The sequence below is a fragment of the Leuresthes tenuis genome, unplaced genomic scaffold (assembly GCF_036924035.1).
Source record: "Leuresthes tenuis unplaced genomic scaffold, fLeuTen1.0.hap1 SCAF_18, whole genome shotgun sequence".
Taxonomy (NCBI): domain Eukaryota; kingdom Metazoa; phylum Chordata; class Actinopteri; order Atheriniformes; family Atherinopsidae; genus Leuresthes; species Leuresthes tenuis.
Genome location: NW_027325372.1, coordinates 9970610 through 9995991, shown reverse-complemented (window position 1 = coordinate 9995991; position 25382 = coordinate 9970610). Strand labels below are relative to the sequence as shown.

The 25382-nt window shown below is 38.8% G+C and overlaps 2 protein-coding genes across 2 annotated transcripts in view; both read left to right on the top strand.

Annotated features, from left to right (window-relative positions):
* The window catches only part of efna3a (ephrin-A3a), a 63426-nt gene extending 50477 nt beyond the window's left edge, over positions 1–12949 (top strand). The window contains exons 2-5 of the mRNA XM_072369933.1: positions 2424–2725; positions 3008–3073; positions 4483–4560; positions 10714–12949. Of these exons, the coding sequence (XP_072226034.1) occupies positions 2424–2725; positions 3008–3073; positions 4483–4560; positions 10714–10832 (565 nt within the window). The 3' untranslated portion in view covers positions 10833–12949. The remainder of the gene's footprint in view (positions 1–2423; positions 2726–3007; positions 3074–4482; positions 4561–10713) is intronic.
* Positions 1–25382, top strand: part of s100a10a (S100 calcium binding protein A10a) — a 150955-nt gene that overhangs the window by 35610 nt on the left and 89963 nt on the right. The gene's annotated exons all lie outside the window — the stretch shown is intronic.

Here is a 25382-nt window from a genome sequence, read left to right as displayed (position 1 = left end):
CAGTAGATATTTAATTTACATCTTGATTATGAAATGCTAATGATTATTTGATTTATAGCCAAAGGAAACATTCTAAACATTCATCCAATATCCAATAATATCAAAGTAATAATAAAGATCAATCAAACACAGCTCCATTCTCTTCCTGGATTCCCCCGTTTCCTGGCATCCACCTCCTTTTGCACACCGCCGGCCTCTCACACATTACTCAATGACTTTTTACACACCACCTGCATCCAGGATTCTCCTCAACACGAATTTTAATATGCAGCACAACCTCCATTGCTCACTTTCATCTTATGTCTACCTTTCTCACTACCCTATACCCATTGTACCTCTTTATCTTTTTCTACCCCCCCATCTCAACCTCCTTCCCCTCCTGCACACACCCCCCTCTCTAAATATAGTCCTTTTGAAGCATAGCTGCGTTGTTTCTTCCCGCAACTCTGCAAGACAAAGGTCTGTCATCTCACATCTGAGCAGCAAAGATAGAAGGCACAGATAAGATTGATGGCTCTAAAAGAACACTGGGTAAAAGAATTGATGTTCATCTGCCTTCAGTATGTGTGTAAATGAAGAAAAGCATCAGAAATGGAGAAAGAGTATCAGAGTGGAGGAGAGGATCCAGAAAAAGGAACAGTTGTAACACCACAGATAGTGAGACATAAAGAAAGAGAAAGAGCGGTGTTATGACATTTCCAGTCTTCATTTTGTAATTGAATAATCATCTCTCCAGGGGCCTGACCTAGTAACATGTGCGCATGTTTGTGTGAACCTGACAGCACTGTGTGCTGGCACAATGTATCCACAATGATGGATGGTTATAAGTGTGAGAAAGTGTGAGCTCTTCTGTATGTGTGTATCAGATAACGTGTAAAAAACAGGAGACAAACAAGTAAAAAAAATGGGTGAAGCTCAGAGTTTAGCACAGAAAGTATAGCACAATATCTCCACCTAATGGTGCAAATTAGTAATTACAGCGAATGCAGGTCACACATCGGTGCAGCCGAGGACAATTCCCATCTCATCGGCTCACCTGCAGGAGCCTCTGTAATGACTTCTACTTTGTCTAATTACAGATTGTGTAATTTACATAATAAGTATAGTTAGTATCACAAACACTGTAGGTAACACCACGGCAGCTGCGATCACATTATCCTCTCAGTTGTTCCATAAGGTCTTTTAAGTCAGTTAAAAGATTACTTTACCATCGTGTACATCACGCGCACACATACCGCATCATCGACCACAGTGTGGCCCTCCTTACCTGCCAACGGCCTCCTTGTCCATTGCTAACAGCTCTCAGTGGATTTTGCTTCATGATAGGTTACTGTGTGCAGACCAGTTCCCCTGCAGCTAGAGCATACATCGCCACTGACAGGATCTCCTTCCACCTCAATGACCCAACCGGTAGCGAGCTCAGGGGGAAACACACAGGCATACAGCTTATCATTCTCAGCACGGCTCTCAGCACTCGCTGTAAGGCATTTAGCGAGAAAACGTGTGATTTTATATGCAGAGGGAGGAGAAAGATGTAATACTTCATCTCTCCAAAAAAAAAAGAGTTCAACAAAAAGGTCAATAATAAAAAAGTCAATGCAGTCACATTGCATTGCTTTTGTGTTAAATACAGTGCAGATAGTAGTTGCCAGTTCTATTTCTTGAAAGGTAGAAGAGTAATGAACAATTTATATATTACTTATTAACAAAACTGTAAATAGTTTTCTGTTTGATGAAATTGTGACTTAAACATCATTCCAAGCTTTGTCATCTTGCAAAAGGATTTTGTTAAGATTGGAAGTGGTGAACAGTTACCTTAGTAAATATAAATTTATCTGACATCTTAAAGACATTTTATAAAGTCTTGGGAAACATGCTTGGTCGCTGTTTATGCTGACAATAAAACATAAGCACTTATCAATCATGTTTTCAAATTGCAAGAACAACCATTTGCAGCCTTCAAGGAAGTTTTTTACTTTTTGACTGGAAGAAGTGATTTCCTGGAGTCTGGTTGCCTAGCAACCCTCACAATTATAACAAGGCTCCAACATTGGGTCCAAAATTCAGTGTGCTGTTCAACATCATTTTGAGAGAATAAAGAGCAGCATGTTGGTCTTCAGATGCCAGTAGTGGGCACGTTGCCGTGGTAACACATCTACAATGATACAGTAATATGACAAAAAATATTATTTCAGAGATGTATTAGGCCTTGCAACATGAAATATTGTACTTCCATTTTTTAATATGTGCTACTATTGCATTACATTGGAAATTTATGTTTCAGGCCTACTAAAAACACCTCACATAATTGGACATTGGTATGGAGTTTCAGATGCACCCTGTTCCTTTACTGCATGATGTAAACAATGAATTACTTGCAGCCTCAGTTATCTCTCTTTCTTTACTCTCCTTTTCTGATTAAGGCTTCGAAGGGAGGGATACACAGTGCAAGTCAGCGTCAATGACTACCTGGACATCTACTGCCCACACTATAACACCAGTCAGAGGGGGACACTAGAGCGCAACATCGCCGAGCAGTACATCCTCTACATGGTCAGCTACCGTGGCTACCGCACCTGCGACCCCCAACTGGGCTTCAAACGCTGGGAGTGCAACCGGCCCCACGCACCCCACGCGCCCATCAAGTTCTCTGAGAAGTTCCAGCGATACAGCGCATTCTCCCTGGGCTACGAGTTCAACGTGGGCCAGGAGTATTACTACATCTGTGAGTCAGGCCAGTGAACACATGTTCATTTTGATGGATAGAAAAAGCCTGAGGGTGTGGGAAGTCCAATAATTTGAGATAAACTTAAAATGATAAGTAGTTTCACATGGCACACATTTATTATCGAAGTGTGTGTTACTAATAGATACTGGAAGTTCAGCTGAGGATGGGCAGTTGTCCTGTTGCATTGCTGCAGTTTACATGGCTTGTGGTTGAAGGCGATGTTGCCTGCAGAGGGCAGAAGGTTGATATCTTTTGTGTGTTCTCTGCTCTCTGTAATAGCCACGCCCACCCACCACCACGGCCACAGCTGCCTGAGACTGAGAGTCTACGTCTGCTGCTCCACTGGTGAGACCACTTTACTTCCACTGTCCTCCTATTTCTTTTAATCTCACAAAACACAGATAAACAGAGGCAGAAAGACCCAGAGAGAAAGAGGGAAAAACTAAGATCTGACACACTAAGATTCTCTCCCTTGTGCTGTCTTGGCAAGGTCTGGATGATGGTCTTTTCTTCCCCTTGAAGCAGTACTTTGAGAGTGATGGCTTAATGTTATTCTGTGTCTCAGTGCTATTACAGTAATGCTCAATCTTCCTCTCTGTATGACATGCTCTTGTGAAGATGTGCAAAAGATGTAGAAGGAAAAAAGTAGACTAGGCTGCAAGATCTAGTTCTCTAGCTGTCCTCCTCTGCCTGTGTCACTCCCCTCTTCCTTCAGCTCTCTTCTTGACCAACCCCCTCTTCTTCTCTCCATCTTTCCCTCTGATGCCTGCTGCTCTGTATAGTGTGTGTTATTTTTACCCTGGTAGCCTGCTCTCTTTCCTGCAGGCCTTTGATCAGGCATCCCAGTGCTGAAAGCCTATCCCTCTCCTCTAACCTTGTCAGTACTAATACATCCCACACTGAGGCCAGTGTCAACCCCTGTGTACACATCACCTGAACACATCCCAGTGTCACTGCTAATCTATTGATGTGTCTGACAAGCTTCCGTTTGCATTTGTGTTTGTGTGCATCTCTGTGTTTTTTTAAAGTTTTAGCACCTGTGTGTCTGTCTGCACATGGCAGTATCTCAGCCGTAAATGTGTATAATATGTGTATATGGGTGCATTATGTCCATTTGACAGTGACTGTTGACTTCAGCCGCACTCCTTTCATTGCTACTGCATCACACACTAATAGCACAGTACTTCAAGACAGACCTACAAACAGATGCACACTAACGGCCACTAGATTCTGTGTGTGTTCTTTATTAATGCAATTTCATTCTCATGACCATGCCACACAGACACAAATAGTTAGAATACACGCACACAAACAGACGCACACACACACACAAATGAACAACCTATGTATGTACACATCAACAAACCCACACATCATTCATTCATGAATAATTTGGCAATTCAGACTGAATGTAATTCAGTGTCCTGATGAACAGTGAATATGATAATGATTTCTCCACCAGCTCTGAACGCTTTCAATCTTCAGGTCACAGTCTGGATTCACAGTCCCTGGTTTCTTCACTATTTCTCCGAGGCAGGCACACTATAACTCCACCATGTTGTGCTAGAACAGTACACAACTTAATGATGCCTAGAATACCCATCTCTTAAGTTATGTCATTTTAATGTGGTGTTTCTCTCTTTGTCAATGTCATACTCTCTGTGGGTCTCTTCCCATCATTGTTTCCCTTCTCTGGTTTCTTATTTCTTCCTCTTTTCTCTGTCCTAATTTGTGTATTGTGTGGTGTTCCTTAGCCTCCCAGGCAGATGACGACTCCAGTCAGTCTTCTCCCGACTACACAGTCAGGCCAAACATCAAAATACACAACATTGGTGAGTGACTCTTAATCAACGAAGAGGTACGGTAGCTGATTGCTTTGTACTCGTCAATATCTGGCTCAGGTTGCACAGCTCAATTTGTGTACGAATCATTGTAAAAAGAATCGTGATGCTTGTTAGTTTTGTTTTTTTTTCTTGTGGTTTACCAAAGGAAATCTACAAGACAAAGCTGGTAGAAAAGTGAAAGCTTTATTTTCATCTCCTGGGTGTTTTGAAATATGCACAAGACAGTGATCACAGCAACTGAAATAATTCAGCAGTAGATGTCTAACTTTCACAACCTTGTTTCTAGAAAGAGTAAAAACGTTGGGGTGCTGTGTAAAATGTCAACAAAAACCAAAAATAATGCTTTGCAAATCATTAAAACAATGTTTTAATTGAAACTAGTAAAAAAGACAAACATTTCAATTAGCTAAACTCTTGAAAAGTTTAGATTTGCTGCTACCAACAGCTGGTCGAACATCTCACAATTAATTTGTATAAATGGGTACAGGGCCCTAGCTCATTTTAGATGTGCTGTGACGAAGTGGAAACATATGTTATAGCCTAATGAATCAAAAAATTTAATGTGTTTTGCAAATTACGGACTCTACATGCTTAAAAGGATCCATCCAGCTTCTTATGACCTAGGGAATCTGGAGAACCAGCAGATTTGAACAGATTTTAGAGCAACATTTGCTGATATCTTTTTCAGGTAAGGTCTTAATTATTTTCTTTAGATAATCCTAAACCACATTTTGCACATAACATAACAGCATGACAGTGATAATCAAACCCCCTTTGCCACATATTGCTAGTATCAAATTCAAAATAAGCACAAATATGTATTTAAGAAAGATAATAATAGTCATAATACAGTGCATCCACTTTTAAGGAAACAGAGTCATATTACAACTCATGTCTTATTTTTGGTATTTTAGCTGTGATTAGTTATGAAGACATAATAATTACAATAAATGACGTGGAAGGACTAAGACAAAACAATGGCTCCGATAATGACCTTATTACACTGTTCATTTGTCACTGTCATTAAAAGATTAATTGTTTCCTCCATCAGCTGCATTAATTCAGTCATGATACTGCAGAGGACTAGTATGACCTCATGTAACCCTATATGAAAATGATGCTAATGAGTTGCACTCTATGAGGCATACAGATTACAAATGCAGAGACGTGCAGAAAAAGATAACGATTATTGGGTTTGCTCATGAATGCAGCTGCGCTGAGATAAGTAATCAAAACCCAGAAATAAACAGTCATTTTGAATCTTCAAATGCCACATTCTCTAAACCAATTGGAGCAAAGAAAAAAAACTCCCACATGTTCCACACAACTACATAAAACCTTCCTTCTCCCTCTGCGCAAAATCCACAAGGTCAGCAGAGGTCTTGTAAGAAATGAAAGGTCCATGTTTACCTAAGAAGTGAGCATGTCAGCGAGCAAGTCAATTGTGCAGCTGAGTGGTTATATAAACCCTCTATTTTCCTTTGTCTTTCTCCATCCCCATTTCAAACAAAAGCCTCTTGCCGGGAATCATTTAGTATGCTTGTTTCTGGGCACTGTGGGCAGTCTGTGACGAGGGCTAAGAGAGTGTGACCCGCCTGAGATGGAAACTGAGACCAACAGAGACAGAATGAAAAAGAACGCTTGAGCCATAAACAGCATTCACCTTCACTGAGAGAGTGAGAAGTCAGAAAACAGAAAAATATAAGAGTGACAAAGATTGGGAGGCAGGGGGTGGCTGGAAATAGGTTGAGACAAAAACAAAGTCTGTGAGGTAAACGATGGCAAGAAGGTAGCGAAAGAGAAACAAGGACAGATAAGGCAGAGTGAAATAGGCAGGAAAAAAGATAAAACTAGAGTGGGGGCAGAGATGGGGGGTGTAGTAAGACGGGGCAGAGTAAAAGAAGAGCTCAGTGGTGGGCGAATTGCTCAGCAGTAACTCAGGCTTCAGCTTACGTAGATTTTGATATAAGAAAAAAACACTGGCAGAGAATCATAAAAAACAATAGCCTCGAGTGCTGTGATGCATTTTGCTGAATACATTTAGAGAGAACCAGGAAACACGCATGTACACACACACACTTTAAAACAACCCCTGATGGCCCTGCTGACCGCTGGACACCCACTCTCTGACTCAGCCTCAGGACCAGACCAGCCCACAGACTGGCTCAGCATCAACAAATCTCTCCGTTTCTCCCTCACATATGTTACATTTGCACTTCTGCCATCCTATTTTCTCTATTATTAGCTTTGCCTCTACGTCACATTTTCTTTATTTAACATGCACTTTTAAGGATTATACTAATCTGTTACAGCTAAAGTCTTATTGTTGTAGTGTTACCCAGCTGTTTCTGCTTGTTGATATCTGGTGACCTCACTTAGGCCAGACAGGAACCATTACCAAAGCTCATGTTATCCTCATTTACAGGTTCACCGTTTTTTTTACAAGTTTACAGGCTTTTAAAATCTAGAGAACACATTCTTTTCCGCATATTGTTCTTTGCTGCAGCTCTTCTTGTCATGTTTTGACAGAGTCACATTTTAGCTCCTGCTCTGAAATAGTGGAGTGTGAAGCAGCTGCTCAGCTTAACTTTTAGTTTGGTGTCATATTAGTTATTTGATAGATATTATTTTGATGTAGAAATGTTATGGTAACAAAGCCTGAAGTACCAAAGGTGGTGTCGTGGGAAGTTCAGGAGTATTGTCTTATAAGGGTGAGAATCATTTCCTTTTTGGTGTTGCACAGGAACATGCATAACACACTGAAAGAAAGCAAAGGAAATTAACATAATATGGCCTCTTCGAAATAAATTCCCTGGTCTTCCCAATTTACTTTGAAAGAAAAATTAAGGGGAACAATAAAAATTACTACCCACGCTGTCCACTGTAAACATTCATCCCACTTTCTCATTTGTGAAGTGAGATGCTGCAACCATTAGCAGTCTGCGTGAGAGCAGTGCTTACGAATCACTTTCATGAAACAGGCCACTGTTATTGGCTCCCATTAAAAACCTGTTTCCAGATCTTTGCAATTAACTTTGATGGGTCCACTGCATCACTCAAACCTTAGAGATGATTCATTAAGTAAGAAATAATTAAACTTGCCATTTCACTTCCTGAACCCCCAACGACTGTTTGTAGCTGTTTTCAACATTAATTGTGAATAGCAATGAGTCATTTTGGCAGAGCGTCTTACAGCAGACAACTCACTGTTTGCCACATATGTGCTGAAAAAATTAAGCAGCAGTATTGCTTTTTCCCTCTTAAATTAATCATCAGTTTCTGCTTTCATTTTGCAAAAGCATTATCCAACCGGTGCATTCATCCATCTGTTGTCTATCTGTGTACCTGCACTAGCAAGGGGGAGACTAAAGCAAAGATAGTTGAAAGTGAAAAAAAAATCTAAATTGTGTAACATTTCAAATGCTTTGTGTGTCTTCTTTGCTGAAAAGCTATCTTCAAATGTTGATGTGCACCATGCAAGAAAACGTCTGTTAACTCAGATGTGCTGAAGCCATGGTGCCCAATCCACAATTTTGTTGCAGCCCACAAAAGACATGTACCCTCAGAGCGGGATAATCCAACTTCTTTTTCTTATGAAACCAATAAATTCTATACAAAATACAAAAAGGTAAAACAAATATTAAAAGTAATTTTCTCAGTTCCAGTAATGTCATCCTATGAGGAAACATGTCCTTTAATTTTTATTTCTTATTGACCGACCAGTGGGATTTTTTCCAACATCGTGGAAGTGGAGGGTTGTCTTTTCTTAGAAGAATTGCTTGATGTTTATAAGTTAATGCTATTTCTTATCGAGAATCCTGATTTTTTTTCAATCAATAATCTGTGTATTGTGTTTTAAATGAGACAACATGTAGTTGTGCGTGATCAGACCTCGTGCTGTTTATGCCTCACTGTAAATCAACCCTCACTGCTGCATAGCTGGCGCGAGGATTTATCAGACCAGACGACCTTTACTACTCATCGACAGTCTGGAGCCAACGTTTCTTATCTCACTGTAAATGCCTCGAGCAGTCTACTGTGGACAGGAGAGCTGCCCTGCGTGCCTGCTGTTGTTATACCCCATACAGACAAGAATGTGCAGGAAATTGATTTCTGTATCCCACATTTGTACTGTGAAGTTAGATGTCATACTGTGGGCCTTTGATAAGTTGTTGTGGCCTGAGGCATCCAACGTCCCCCACATTTGTCTTCCAAGGCCAGCCTCCCTGAATAGCAAGGGTTTTGAAGAGGTGCATATTGTGCTGCTTAGTGATTGTCAAAGCTCTTGGTACCCACAAACAAGTCATATGATTTACTTCTTACACAAAGTAAAAGGGATGTTGATTCTGCTTGAACCTGTTTATGTAAAGGTAGGTTAGGACCCCCTTCTACATTAACAGCATGTCTCTTTGTATGCAGCAGTCACAACCAGCACAAACCAGAGCAGTGGGTTGCTTTGCTTTCAGATGGAGACAACAAAACCTGAATTCCGTACATTCATCAAATATCACCTGCCAGATGATTGTCAGCTCTGTTATCGCCTTGCTTGTTTTTCTTTGTAGACAGTTCCTGTCTAAGATATATTTAGCAATCTCCAGACCAGACTTTAACATTAAATCGAAGACAGCTTGTTTACTCACTTGCATACTGAAAAGCAGGTTGTCTGTAAGAACTTTTGACGCTCTGGGACATCAAGATGACAAATTTAAGGTAATGCAGCTTTTGAAAATCAAACATTTTTTCTTTGCAGTTTTTGTATTCAACTTGTCAGATAAATATTCACTCTTGTTCAAAGCAATTTGCAAAAAACTAAGGAGGCTGTGCAGAATGTCAATAAAAACAGAATATACGAATTTGAAAATCACTTAATCCCCATATTTAGGGCATAGAATATTGTATATTATGTAACCATGAATAAGATGAGCCTGCCTACTGTACAATTTTTCTTTAAACTTAAGGTATTCTTGTCCTAATCTGTGTGCAAAGGTCACATGCAAATACTTTATGTAACATTATAATGAATTAAAAATACTACAAAGACAACATATCAAATGCTGAAAGGTGGAAATGCTTACCACTGTGTTGCATCACTTTTAACAGCACTAACATATGTAATTGTTTGTTAACTCAAGAGAACTGTAACAAACTGTAAAGTTCCGGCTGCTCAACAGTTCATTTCCTCTTTTGTGATATTTTTTTGTTACATAATGCCCCAAATATTTGCAGTGTGTGACATATCTGGATTGGCTGTGTGCCAGTTTAGCATCCAGAGTTGTTTTTGCTGAGCCTTGCTTTAGTAATACACACAGATTTGTTTGGCATGGTCTTGCTGAGAGAAGCAAAGCCTTCCCTGAAGAGGAATTCTTTGGTTTTTTGAATATCACATCAGTCAATCTTAAATTAGCCTGTGCCAAGAGAAGGAAATGTTGTTCTTTTTTTGCAATGATGCCTAAACTGTGTTCACAAACAATAGTTTTAAGTGTCCCTGAGTTTGTGTTGGGATTTCCATTGTACTTTACGTTAAGGTGAAAAACAGATTTTTTCTGCCATTGAATGCAGCTAACGCATGTTCTCCTACAACTAGAGATGGAAGTGTAATATCTGTGTGACTTATTCCGTATTTTCTCTGTTTTTTTGGTAGTCTGTTGTTATAATGGGAAGCAATAGGTCAAGACTGAGCATAATGACTCTGATCTACTTTTACTGAATATTAGTAAATGTGTTCTCCCAGCTCTTTCTCCATCTTTCCCCTTCAGCTAATCTTCTGTTGTGTCTAATCAATGGTAAGGCCACAATAATTTGGTTTGATTGAAATCCTTCGAGGATGAAAACATCATTAGTGCGAAAAGAGGAAACATGGAAAAAAACAGATCAGAAACAGCAGTGTTTTTAATTTTCCATCCCACTGGGGAGAATGCCATATGTAGCTGATGATAATTGGTAGTTTGTTGATAATTGTGCAGTGTCTCATTCTCTGCATATGTTAAAGCACATTTTGTCTGGATCACACACTGCCCTTAGATTGATAAATCACTGATGGTTTGTTTCCTTCTGTCTGCCACGCACATTTTGGATTTTGTCTTAGCCTGTTGTCCTCTCTTTTCATACTTTCTTATTTTTCTTCTGTGTTTGGTTCTGCAGATGAGTTTAACCCTGAAGTCCCCAAACTGGAGAAAAGTGTCAGTGGCAGCAGCCCCTCACGTGACCGCCTTCTTCTCACCGTGGCAATGCTGCTCGTGTCTGCCGTACTTTTGTCCTAGCGACTGTCACACAGTGGCACCTCAAGCATAGCTGGACCGCCTTGTCCAAAGGGCTTCATATCCACCAAGTTTTTGATGATGTGAAAGTTGGCAGAAGCAAAGAAGAGAGTCAAGAAGAGGTGCAGATAGGAACTAAGGACAAAAAAAACTGAAAAAAGAGAGGCCTTTTTGCTGTCATATTTACACCCGTGTATTTTGATGCACCACGTGTTGTTGAACATTGTTATCACATGAATAAATTTCATTCAGATGTGGTGACCACATGGAGATCACAACAAATATTCAGAATCAGACTTCTGTGCTGCTCTCCAAATGGACGTAGGTCAGACTTGTAATGTGTTGGATACAAACTACACTCTCGTAGCATGGATATAAAGAAACATAAAGAGGATTTTGAGCAGCACAGTTGCCTGCAGTTGAAAGCAAGGCTTTTGTTAGTGTTAGCCTTGAAGATGGTGGTAAACACGGACTCTGCAGTGGATTTTGAGGCCTTGGACCATGGATCCAGTATGGTTATGCAGTACACCCAACTTTGATGTAGTAAAGAGCGAGATGAGCTCAGAAACTGTTCTGTTCTTACGATGAAGAGAACTGTTGCTATTGTCCTGGACATTGAAGAATGTTTTCACACTGGTGTGTGGTAGCTGATAGCTATTGGAGCCCAAGGAAAGGGAAAGACTTTATTAAGATATTCATGGGCTTTTCAATTATCCATTTTCTTCAGACATCTAAGATACCCATGGCTTTGTGATAGGTACAGAAGTAAGTCTGCTTTTCTTAGAAGGTAGTCAGTGCCCTCTTAAAACTAGTCTTTTGTCTGCATTTTCTGCCTTCACAATGTAACAACCATAGAAAAATACAGACCCTGGACTAGTAATTTGACGGTACTTAGACACGGTAAAAGTGGTAGATGTGTGTGTTGTTCCACTGCATTTACCTTCAGCACTTGGCGTACGGTCTGGATGTCAAACCTCAAATCTCCCGGTAGCAATCAGCACAGTCATTCAGAACGCCTCTAATTTACAATTGTTCAAAAACTTTGTAAGCAGCAAGTCCCCTTTTTAATCCCAGACAGCCCTGTCTGTCCCCTTCCCACTTCAGAGGTCCACAGCCAATCAGTACTGATGGCCATTATAGCAGTCACTCTCACCATGGAAACGACCCCATACAGTCGCCAAAGTGCGGCAGGTGCCTGAGAAGAAATTGTGCTTTGAGTCTCAAAGTAACGCTGCCGTCATTTTATTAAAAATCTTTAAAAAAAAAGAAGTTAAAAAAACGTATGAATGTGATAATAATGAGAGGTTCACTTTTTTTATACTATAATACAGGACAGTGTAGGCAGGTGTTAATCAGATTACAATGTTGTGCTATTTTAATTTATTTACTGTTCAAATGTATTTATTTTAACATTAAAGTATCTTATTTATTGACATAACTTATTAGTGTGCATTCGTAGGCCTTTGCTCAATAAGCTATTGTGCCAATTTTTATCATTTTTTCAAACAGTGGAATTTTTCCCGCAGCATTTGCTTGTATAGATAAATAGATGTAATTCAGCCTGACTTAAAGAGGGTTATTGGTTATGACTAATCAGTAGGAGCATACACTCAGTAACCCCACTCTCATGTAAAAGATACTGTTAGTCATGTTGCTGAAAAGCATGTCATAAACCAACTGTGAATTCACAGAGGCGATGTTGATGGAGGGGCAGCACTCCTCAAGTGCTGCACTTGCACAGCCAGAAGGTCTGCATTGTAAAGGAAATTTACAGTACATGCTGGTTATGGAATGTGTGTCTGTGTGAGCACAAGCATGTGCGTGTGTTTGTGAGAGTGAACAAAGAGGAAAAACGTGCGTATGTGGAATGTGTTTTGTCCGCGCTTTTCAAGTATGTGGCATTTAGAAATTTCGTACTCGTTATGGAGTCATTTGTAGGATCTGAATATGCAAGTGTGTGTGAGAGAATGTGCTCTTCTGTAATGTTAGTTTATGTTACAGGGGTCTGGGAAGTGGGCAAAAAGCATTTACTGATGTTGAAGACAACCACAAGATATGGGTTTCCCTTTGACAAAAAAAAAAAAGAATAAACTGTAAATTGAACCAAGAATGATTAAAATGATGCCAATTAAAATCTTTTTGCAAATTTAGCTTGTTGTATTTATTTGTTAGTGCAAAACAAACTGATGTTTCTTTGCACATTTTCTGCACTCAACCTGCCTTTTCTTCTGATCAGAACACAACACCTGAAAGACAAAAAAGAACATCAAATTTACAACTTGGTTTTCTAAATCTAATCTAAATAGTTTTCTGTTCATGGAAAGACAAAATGTGAGACTATATATCTTTTACATGATGACAAGAAAATCATCTTTGCAAGAAAGAAAAAACATCCATTTGCCAAAGTCCACTAAAAAACATAAATAAATATAAAAAATTGGAGAAACAAAAAGAAGAAAATAGACACTTAGGCCTGAACCTGAAAAACTGTAATCAAAACTCTTTGATTACATTTCAAGGCCAAGAATATGCTTGTTTTTAATTTTGCTCTCACATATGCCACCAGGCTCACTTGTCTGCTTAATTATTGCATATGCTTGCCTTGTCTTCTACTCCTGCTATTAGAGGACTCCACTTGGGGGCAAGGGCAAGGGTAATGAACTCAGACATTACAGAACTTAAGGATGTAAATAAGGAACATAGAGACAATTAAGGAGGTTAGCATTTGGTTAGTGTTAAGATAACAGAAAATAAAATAACAGCTCTTGCATTGCAGATGGTATTCACTGCCCCTGAATGAAGGATGCTTGATACCTGCTCACAAGTTATCTCAATATTTAATTTTGCAAACCGTTCTCCCTCTGAAGACGTGCACAACCAGTTCTCAAAACATGAGCAGGATGACATTAGTAGCCATTATAACCATTTAAACACATAATGAAAAGCAACCCAGCATAAAGGTCCAGTTTGTACTGTGTGTTGGACATAGTGACCGCTATGACCTCTAAACTGTGAATGCAGCCAACTGAACACTAAACAAAAACTATGTAGATCACACCTCAGAAATAGATCAGCAGAAATTTAGTTTTTTCACTTGCCTTTGTGGGCTTCTGTGGTGACTCCCTCAGCTTGACCCAACACTCACTTCTGTTGTTTTTTCTTGAGCACGACCTGAAAGCAAAGCTTTCCCTTTTTTCCCCCCAAAGTCCACTTTTAGATATATTGGCTGTGAAGAGAGGTATAAACACTCATGCTGCTGCACATAAAACTATCACTCTTTTTCACATGGCCCATCTTTGCAGAGGCAAGCTTCAGTTTCACAAACACTCCTTCTGCCATAAAGCATAATGACACCTCCCATTCTATCCATCCCTTTTTCTCCTCTTCGCCCCCAAAAAAGAGAAAAAACACCTGCAAGCCATTCATGTCTCTACAGATCTGCCTCTCCACAACGCCCTCCTTTCCCCGTGCCCCTGCCGGCTTCTTTCTAATCTTCCCACGCAGAACAGAAAGAAGCTGACAATCGGGAGGGACACGTCTCAGATTCACTAATGTCCGTGTCAACAAAGGACAGAGGGGGCAGATGAGATTTTTACTTTGATGTTACACATAAGGCCGAAATCACTTGACAGAGAAAAACAAGTAGAGCAGATTCTGCAGTCTGATTGAGGATATCAAGACCTGGATCCGATGTGTGTGTGTGTATGAAGGGCTTACGCCAAGTTAGTTAACTGTACTTCATGTGATTGAAGATTTAACTGATATGATGAGTCACATTTAACCCTGCAGGTTATAAAGATGCATACGTATTCATTACTGCTGTGAGGTCCCAGCTTCTTATCAAATCTGACTTGTGCTCTTTAGCTGACAGACTGATAATTGCAGAATATCACAGCAGGCTTTGGCCCACAGTCTGTTGCTTTCTCACAGTTCCAAATGTGCAGATAAATGTTTCAGTGTTTTGACACCATGAAGCGGAAAAAGTGTGTTAGCTCCACCCTGGGGCCTGAGTTGACAATTCTAAACATAATATTTCAGGAAAGTGGCCTGATTTGTTTTTGGCTCCAAGGAGTAAGCACTTTCGATTTCTTTTTTTACTTTAATTCCTGTCTTGAAAAGCTTGTGTCTTACATGTGTCTAAATTAACCATTTATTCATGTGCTCCTTATTCAAATAAGAGAATCAGAGGTGTTGCAAGGGGATTACAATGCCTACCTCTCCCTGTGCAGCTGACACACAGCTTAATATTTCCACCTTGAAAAAGACACCTTACAGGTGCTCTGTCCAGACTCTTAACTGTGGAAGGCATTCCATTAGCATGAAGAGATGACCTCTGCTTTGTTTGGAGGTACGTTATCGCTTTCCGAATCATTTATTGTGAGATAACCCATCTGTAGCATGGGCAGGTCTGTGCTGTGAAGAAGAAATTCCCCTGACAAGCTGCACTGTCTGGCTCAGACAATGGAACAGATGCCTCTTCCTCAGAGAACTTGTTATAACTCAGGACATCAATGAGACAATCACTGAGCACAGAGCTGAATTGAAGTGCTCTTCTGAAGCTCTTCTTTCAAAGATGGGTCATAAAACAGAGTTGTGGCTCATTCAAATGGCACAAGGCGAAAAAAACAGATGTCATTGAATAAACTAGTTTTTAGCTCAAGAAATTAATTTAGCATTTCCTATTTCCTCCTCACATGGACACATTGTAGTTTGCCTTTTGGGAACTTTGTTTAATGGGCACATCAGAAATCTTGGTCTCCTGGGTGCCAAAATATATGAGGCCTTCCAATCTGTTATTCTCTTTTGTTTAGATGAATTATTTAAATTTCTTCTAATGTTCGGAAGCTGTCTCAAGCATCTGCTTTGGAAGGTTTTGCGCTCCTCACTTTAAATCAGCAAGATGAGGGGGTATATGCAGTTTGCTTTAGATCTTGCCTCGACATGATTCAATTCCTGGCTTGAATAAACAAATGCTGTTATGTTTTATTGCAATCAGGCAATTACAGACAATTACTTCATTTTGTTATGTAGTTCATTCTCAGATGAGCTCCAAGATTGGTGGTAAGATGTTCTGTAAAAAAATTCTCGATAGCCTTCAGAAAGGATGTCACTAATGTCTCATTAAAGAACATCTACCTTGATCTTATTATTTCCACCACCAGGCTTTAGTACATGGAGAAGTTTCTTTCGGTGACACACAGGGTTGGCTTTTTTTCCAGATAAAAAAGTTTTAATAACAACTACATGCTTCCATTTTGGACAGGTTACTGCCTGAAATATCACCTCTGTGTTTGTTGAGGATCATTTTGAAAGGGGCTTTCATCAAGGTGAAGATGCACTCATGTTAGATTTGCATTTGTTGGCACTGAATAGAGCTCAAATTATTTGAGGTGTATAATTTTTTTTGGTGATCACTAATGTCCTCCTACCACCTACCGTCTGCCGTCCTTTAAGATTTTGTCTCTTCTTTGTATGAATCACATAATGGCTGTTTTCTCTGGTGTTAATCAGTGCCACTCAAATGCCTCTCTGACTGCTCTGTTTGATTGCTTGTTTAAGAACCTTATTATGTCCGTCTGATGAGACTGTTCTTCCTAAACCTCCCAAAAACAACCCAATGAGTCATTTATTCATGGTAGCAATAACAACCTATAATTACATTAGATGAATATGTGACTTCTGGCGGTCCAGAAAGGTGACAGTGACAAAACAAAGGGTGTTTTTTTGTTAACTTTTTATTTTTTCAAACCTTTTCTAGTAGTTTTGATTACTAGCCCTGAGCAAGTGATGTTTTAACCTAAACCTAACCAGGAAGTGACAAAAGTGCATTCGTAAAGTGTTTCATATGCATAAAGCACAAAATGTTATTCAGTCCACACTCAGATTTCTTGCATGTCTCAATTGTATTTGGTGTTGTTTTCTTGAAATAATTCAGCATAACTTCAGCGTAGTCATACCTTTTTGTGAGTCCTTTTTATGTCTTACATTCAGTATTTGTACACTTGTTACACGTAAGAATTACACTTTTTTGTGTTTGGGGAATCTTTTTCCACATCTTTTTATAATTTATGGAGGAATGGATTATTATTTTTAAGCACTTTGAGGAGATTTATGCACACTGTGTAGATATTCATGAATTTATTGTGTAAGTAACAAGTCTGGATTCAGTTTTTATGTGCTTTCTTGTCAGATGTACTTACAGTTTCTATGGCTACACTTTGAAGTAGAAACTGTAATGACACAATGGCAGACATCACAAGGAGTACTGCACCCAAATCAGTATACTGCCAGCTAAATAACTCTCCGCCCATAGATGTCACCAAACCTTTCTTTTGTCTTGTGGAAACAGGCATACATCCAGTACATCTGACAAACAACATGCAACAGACTTTAAGCACATCTGCCTTTAGGATAAATACTGTATTCTTAGACAATGACGATAGCACAGGGATGGTTTATGTATTACATGATCTGTGTCCTGAATAGATTTTGCTTTCTCATTTAAACAGGTTTGTATGGGGTAAGCTTTTAAAGTACTGTAAAACTAAAATTGAATTTCTGATAACTCCTTTAGGAATTAAGTGTACCATTATATTTGATCTTAAATGATGCAGGACAACAGCACCATTTAATTATTTAAAGGCAACACTCAACTTAACATGAACATGATGAATCAGATAAGTTAAGAACCTTTAATGAGACTTAATGAGGCCATAAAATGCCTCCCAAGGTAGGATGCAAATCACTGCAAAGAATATTGTATGTTATATAACCACTGAAAGGATGAGCTTACGCACTGTACTGTACAAAGTTTTCCCAACCCGGCAGGATTATATTGATTTAGCAGTGATGATGGTATTATAATGTAATCTATATTTGTTGTTCATGGAAATTTAAGTTATTCTTGTTCTAATCTGTACTCATAGGGGGATGAGTACACTGACATCTTTTGCAAATTCTTTATCTCTGGAATGAACATAATGTTCTTTTTGCCATTCACTTGAATAACCCAAGTTCCAAAAGATGATGGACATTGTGAGTGCAATGAGTGTCAAATTGTTTTAAATTACGGATGTCCCTCAATGTAATAAAGACACCTATCAAATATTGAAAGTTATATTGTTTAGTGTTTTTGGCTAAGATATATCTGGCCCTCTTGCATGTAATGCTAGCGACATATTTAAAAAATAGTTGGGACAGCCATATGTACCACTGTGTTGCACCCCCTCTTCTTTTAACAACAGTCTTTTAAGTGTTTTGGAACTGAGGAGACCACTCATTGTGTAAGGGTGAAATTTTCACACAGTTTTGCTTGATATAGGATTTCAGCTGTTAAGCAGTTTGGGCCCACATGTCTTTTTGCGTATTTTTGCTCCATAATACAGAAAATGTTTTCAATGGGTGACAGGTGTCGACTGCAGGTGGACCAGTTTAGCAGCTGGACTCTTTAACGGTTCCTCCTGCTGTAATACATGTTGGGTGTGATTTGACCAAGTCTTACTGAAATAATAAAGGCTTTTTTGGGAAAAAAGAAAATGTCTGGAATGGCAGCACATGTTTCTCCAAAACGTGTATAAATCATTGAAGATATATAGTACTTTTACAGATGTGTACCATGTGCACCACTGCACTCACATACTATAATAGATGCTTAGTACTGAGTTGTGTGCTTTCATGTACAATAATCGCCTACAGAGAACGTCAAAAGTGGTAGAATGTCTTCAGTGGTTAGTATCACAGTCCGCAGCATTGTGCGGGTCAGACATACTTAAGTCAAAATGTGTGCATGTACACTGGGAAAAGGATTTTTATCCATTTAAATGGCCATGTCTATAATCACAGTTCAGCTCAACTGCTCGTGTAACTGTGTTGTTTGTGTGCTCGACAAACCTGCCAGAAGGCTGTGTCCTATTGAATTATGTGGAGGAGAATCATTATCTTTGCATGGGAGAGTTTTTACTCTAATTTGTGGATGAAGTGATGAACTGTGTCCAATGACAGTGGGTTTTTAGAAGCATTCTAGAGTCTTCACTTCTCGATTTTCACTACAGAGTGGTGTTTGTTTTTAACACACTCCAGCCAATGTTGATTTTCAGTCCCGTCCCTTGTGTACAGAGATTTCTGTGGATTATCTAAAATGTTTGATATTTCTTCCACAGATGATTAAATCCCCAAATTCTGTGTTTTTAAACTGTTGAACAATCCGCTCAAAGTCCACCATGTATATTTCTGAAAGTCTCATTGTCTGTGGGATGTTCTTTTTATACCCAGTTACATTACCTCCCCTTTAACAATCAATCAGGTAAGTTTTGAGATGTTACATCTGTTTTATTGAAACACACGGTATATTTCTGTGTTTTACTGCACCTGTCCAATTCTTTAAGATTTGTTGTTGATATCAAACAAGAAATTAGCTTATGTATTTTCAAGATGTATTTCTCAGTTTCAAATATGTTGTGTTTGTTTTATTTGCAGTTGAATACAGGACTTGAACAATTTGCTAATAATTTTTTCCTGATCATCAAATCTGTTTGCATTCATATTTATAGTATTGTAGAAGGGTTTGTACATGAAAACTACAATGTAATGTGAAACAAAAAATACTGTATTTGGCTAAACTTAAACTGGCTGGTGGATAGAACTCACAGGTTTTCAGGCAGCGGGCATCCCAAAATGCCAAACTATCTTTCAAAGTGTAACATTTCATACTTAATTTCAACCCCTCAGTTCACGTAAATTTAAAAAATGTCCCGGAATTTGGAAGCAAATCTCTCGATTTTCAGATGTGTCTTGTAGAAAACCAAAGTTGTTCTTTAATATGACCGCTGGAGTGCTGAGCAAACTTAATGTTCACCAGATAGCTCAGATCTGTGCTTTATGATTTAGAATATCCTGATGGGACCTCGTCAAACTTAGACTTTGCCTTTGACTTGACACTCTTCCAGCTTCAGGTCAATGTGGATCAACACCCTTCCTCCACCAATGAAAACTGACCCAGGTGGGGGTTTGCAGTAAAAACAGGTGATGAGACATTTTTGGATCCAAAATTGCATCATCTAATCCCCTGGGAAAAATGGATGTCAGCACTGGCAAAAAAAGGTGCAGCCAGGAAATGAAAGGATGACATGACAGTCCACTTGTGACGTCTGAAAGCTATCAAGGCAGTTTAGAGGCTTGATGTGTTAGTGTTGACTTTATGATGGTTCACAGCTGCTGATCTGATTCGTGCAGCACTCAGGGTGAGAGGGATCTGCAGTGCTAGCATGCAATCTCATTAATAGACCCTCTTGAGCCGATGGCAGGTCCTCAGAGCAGTCGGAGTTGTACAAAAATTTTCAAATCTCAAACACACGCAGTTTTGTTGAGACGTGAAAAGCTGAACTTTTTTCTAAAGTTCTAAAAGGCCTAAGATGAATATAAGCTTTTCATTTAGCAGAAGCCCGGTAGTTTATAAGCAACAGACATTCTTGGACATGTTTAAAGAAAATGTGAATGTGTATCTTAATTAGAACAGCATTAAGCTTCCTAAAGGGCTTTGCTTTAGTGCGCATTAATTTGGGCTTTTGCCAATCCTCTTCAAATCAGTCGACTAATGTGTTGACAAGTGGAGGAAGCAGATTATGAAACAGACCACATTTGCTGTCTGCAGCAGCATCTCGTAGACTCGGCGCTGCAACAGCGTGTATGTGAAAATGTTTTGAACATGTAAGAGGGAAGGATTTGACTGTAACCCTGGGATAGATGAAATATGAGGCTGAAAAAGGAACACATTTATAGTGCCCTAGTTAAGGTTTTCTGTATATATACATTCATATGCTTATCAGTGAAAAACAAATTGTTTTCTAATGCAAATTATTAACCGTTTTCCTGTTTACAAAAACAAATCCACTAATGCTGAGAAAACAGAAATCATTTTCACTATGGATATGTTTTTTCTCAAACTGCAATATTAATTCATCCTTCCAGGCTTGTTTGAAAAAAAAAAATCTGTTTTTCACTAACATCCCGAAATGTCACCCTTCACTCCAGCTGTCACCATGTGTCTAATCTTTTCATCCAATTACATTTTGGTTCACCCTCCTTAACTCATGCCTTCATTTTAGGCAGCACCTTCTCACCACGCTGTTCTTTAATCACCCCCACCCTCCTGGTCTTCCTCTCGCCCTCTAGATTTAGCTGTAATCCGTCATTTCTGGTCATCGCATCTCCACAGCACTTAACAGCTGGAGACCTACGCACATTGCCATACATCATGTGTGTGGGCAGATGTGCTCATATGCTCACATTTTAAGCATCTGGTAAGAACCTAAGGCCAGCTCTTATCCCAATAAAAAAAAAGGAGAAGTTGTTTGGAAGCGTATCAGTGTCTGACTGAAGGATGCAGACAACATGACTTTTTTCTTTTTAACTCCTTTGATTTGTGATTCTAACATCTCTCTTTGAGCTGTTTGAAATAAAAACAATGCATTGATCACGTAATACGTAAACCAGCTCAGTCCTGTCGTCATTGTTACTAAGAAATCGGTATTTATCACCAAGGAAAACATATTCTAGTTCCATTGCATGTTGTTATGCAGATGTCCTATGCATGTAATTTATGTAGGAAAAGGATTGTTAATAGTGCTTTTTCATATGCAGTTTAAACTATTTTTATAACTCATATTTATAATTCATTGTGGACATACTCTGTGGACAGATTGCCATCACCTCATGTAGTAATTATTGATGAACCACCTGTTAATCCTACAAGCATTTCTTTAGACTGTGATAGTAAATCAGAAAAAAAACAAAAAACACACACACCGGGAGAATATTTAATATCCACACAGAAATGCCCCAGCAAAGGAACTGTCTTGCAGTGCCACCCACGGTAAGGTCAATGCATATTAATTTTTCCTTTAGAAGCAGCAGTAATGCTAGAAAGCGTGATCCATCATCGACAGATAAAAAGCTAATGGTAGCCATTTCAGCTTAAAGGACACAGTGGATTTCCATACAACAGGGATTTTCCAGTCTTATTGATTTAATCAGCAAGCTAGCAAAGTTCGAGTCGTTCAATGTCATCTAATGGTAATGTGTATAAATAACATGCCTCTAGGGCACACTTTGGTGTATCAATTTTTCACATTTCAACTTGTTAAAAACAAATAATTTACACCATTAAAATGACAAGTCAAAGGGTTCACATTAAGGTAAGGGTAAAAGTACAGGGCAGGACAGGATGGCATCCTGAAATGACATGAAAAACAGGACCAGGATGCAGTCATGACACAGTTATGACATAACTGGGCATGTTAGGAATAGGTTATCCAAAGAGCAGGCAGGGTTATTAAGCTAACATAATAATTAATTAATAATAATCTCAATTTTATCAATAAAGTTTTGAAACACATTCTTTCTGTAGTTTTCAAAAGAAGTTGGACCATGTGTGGGATCTGATCTGACTATTTTCCAAACTGAATTTTTATTTATTTATTATTTGCTATGACTAATTTTGTTTGTTAATCTTTTTTTTCTTTTTGCATTTTTCTTTGTGTAACTGGCACAGTGTAATGTTTGTTCAGTATGGTTACGAGCTGCATCTTCTTTGGATACTGGCATGGAATTAGACAGACCTGCTTGGTGCAGTTCTTTAAATAGACTGAACAAATTATCATTATCATTTTTGGATCAAAGGCATTAATAATTAAACGTTTTTAGGCTTAAGTTCAAGTCCAAGTCTAAATTGAAGTGCAAGAAAAGAAAACTTGAGCATGCATAGATATTTGCGCCCTTCATTGCAATGACCTCATTCAGAATTGAAAGAAACAAGCTTTCCTGCTCAAAAGCACCGAGAATCCTAAACAGAAGTGATTTCAGAACCAAACTAATTAGATTTGTTTTTTTTTTAAAGAGATGGATGGAAAAATCTAAATCACTTTTAGCTTACAAAACAAAACAATGGAGAAGTTAATTTACATACACGTTGCTTATTTTAGCACGTGGTCATTTAAAGCAACACCAGAGAAGGTTGTGAACCCTAAAACTATGTGCTTCTGAAGAACAATGACTTTTGTTATGAACATTCTTGATCCTGAAACTGTCCTTGAGTGGCTGGGGGCTGAGATACAGCAGTTCAGAAGTTCGGTTTCTCGCCCCACATGACACTGTTTGCCTGATGGTAGCTTGACATTTTTGTGGGTTATTTATTATCGTCTATGTAGACTTTCAACATGACAATAAATTCACTGGCACAGTGATGTGTTTTTATGACAGTGATCATACATCCCTTGGCTGTAGGGGAAGTCAAAGAGCAAAAAATTGCCAAATTACTTTATCTGTGAAATTAGGCTGCAACACTAAATGGTATTTAGCAGGTATACCTATTATTAGCATATTAGTATAGCACATTAGTGTCATAGATACTGTATAGATACAGCATACAGAAAGGATGGAAGGTTTTGCCAATTGTTTTGCAGGTCTTTGTTCATGAGCAGTCATTGTTCAGTCAGCTCGGAGAGTTTGGTATAGAGCCACTGCTCCTCCACCTCAAAAGGAGCCAGTTGTGGTGGTTGTGGCATCTCGTTAGGATGTCCTCCGGACACCTCCTTGGGGAGTTGCTGCGGACATGTCCCACCAGGAGGAGGCCTCTCTGGGCAGAATACACTAAGCCCTGTAGAGGACATTAATGCTTGTCCTTCAGTAGCTTTGTTTCACTGATCTGAACCCTTCGATTGGAAATGTTATAAGACCATCAAAGTCTATGGGATTCATGATGTGGAACCATGAATGTCAAAGTTTACAAATATCAAGTAAAGCCTAGGTATATATTATACAACGTATTAAGATCATGTAGCTGATGCTAGTTGATTGACAGATTGATTTAGTCATGAACATTACTAAACACTTCAATTTCAGTGAGTGGATCTTATTAAAAGTTCATGCTTGCTGTACCTTGTTGTGAGCATGTGTCAGATCAACTCATTTCAAATGATTGAGCCCCTGGGCAGTTTTTTTTCTCCCAAATGTCATACTGAGAAACCTTTCCTATGTTACCTTTTTTTCTGTTTTTTCATGTTTTCATGGACAGTTAGACATACATGCTGTGTCATTTAAAAATACTACAAATGAAACGCAGCCGTATGAAAGAAAACTTCATGAAAATATTGTGAATGTTAGATATTATCTGTTTATACGATGGCAACATTTTTAATTTGTATCTATATGGTACGGGGATCTCTGAGGCTGAGGCCAAATGGCCATTTGCAGTGCATGAGACTTGTGAGCGCCGTATTACATCAGCAGGCTGCAAAGCATCAGCCGCCTCAATGAAATGTTAATACAGAATCCAAACAACGTCAAAGAAGATAGTTTCATCCCATTGCTTGAACTTATACATGTTGGAAATGTAAACATTAAGTTATTTGACTAATGAACCAGCAAGTCAAACATTAATATAAATGTGCATATATTTTTTGTAGTACAATTATTTTTCTTATTTCTTTTTTCTGGTCTGTTGCATGTCCTACTTACAAGCGAATGCTATTCCCCAGCTGGCAGCTTACATTTACAGTAAATCCAAAATGACATGATCGCAGCAGGCAGCTGGTTGGGAGCCAGCAAAGGTCCAGCCTTTAACAAGCTACACCTGTGCCTAATCAAAACCTTGCCTTTATATCAGCAAGTTTCAGTAAACACAGAGGGAGGCTGGGACTGAAATAAAGAATGACTTTCACTTTATGCACCACATGGGATGCTGAGGCACATGTGTTGTTTCATATAGTAAAACCCATCTTAAGTCTGCCACAATGAACCACGAGGCTCATAATTAAAATACAAACTAGTAAAGTCATTGCAGACTTTAAGTACTACTTGAAAACCTTAAATGACATCCTACTCATTTACACGTAAGAAAAATAGGCCTGCCTTTAAAAAAAACGTTCTGTAGTTCACTAATCACATGCTGTCAAGAAAGAATATGCTATGTTGCACCAGTAAGATGTGTCAGTATCATGGAGTTTGTTTGCTTTTTGGTCATAAGTAACATTAAAGCAGCTGATTTCCTGACCTCAAGAACATGAACAATACAGATAATACAAAAAAATTGATTTTAGATATAGTGTGGGTACAGAAGCATGGAGATTTGTTCTAGCTAAAGTTGTGTATTTCACCCATAAAATATGATACAATAAGTATCTAGATAGCCTTTATTTAACTGTGAAATAGTATCTCTTGAGATTTAAAATCTAAGATGGACAGCAACTCAGGTCACAAGAAATAACACATCAGTACAAACACGCCTTATTTCACACGTTTGTTTGGTCTGTAATATAGAGACTAAGCCCCCTAGTGTCCAATATAAGGAAACCTTTGTTTTTCCAGATGAATGAACTTCACTTCTGCAATGGGAGAGGCTAATGTTAGCAGTTTTCCCTTACAGTGTTATGGAATATGCACATAGAATTATTCTGATAGAACAACAGTTATAATACAGTGTGAGTTCAAAGAGGTTGGTCTGTCTGGAAGTATTTTTGTGTGAAGGATGTTAAAAGATGTATAAACAGCTATGCATTT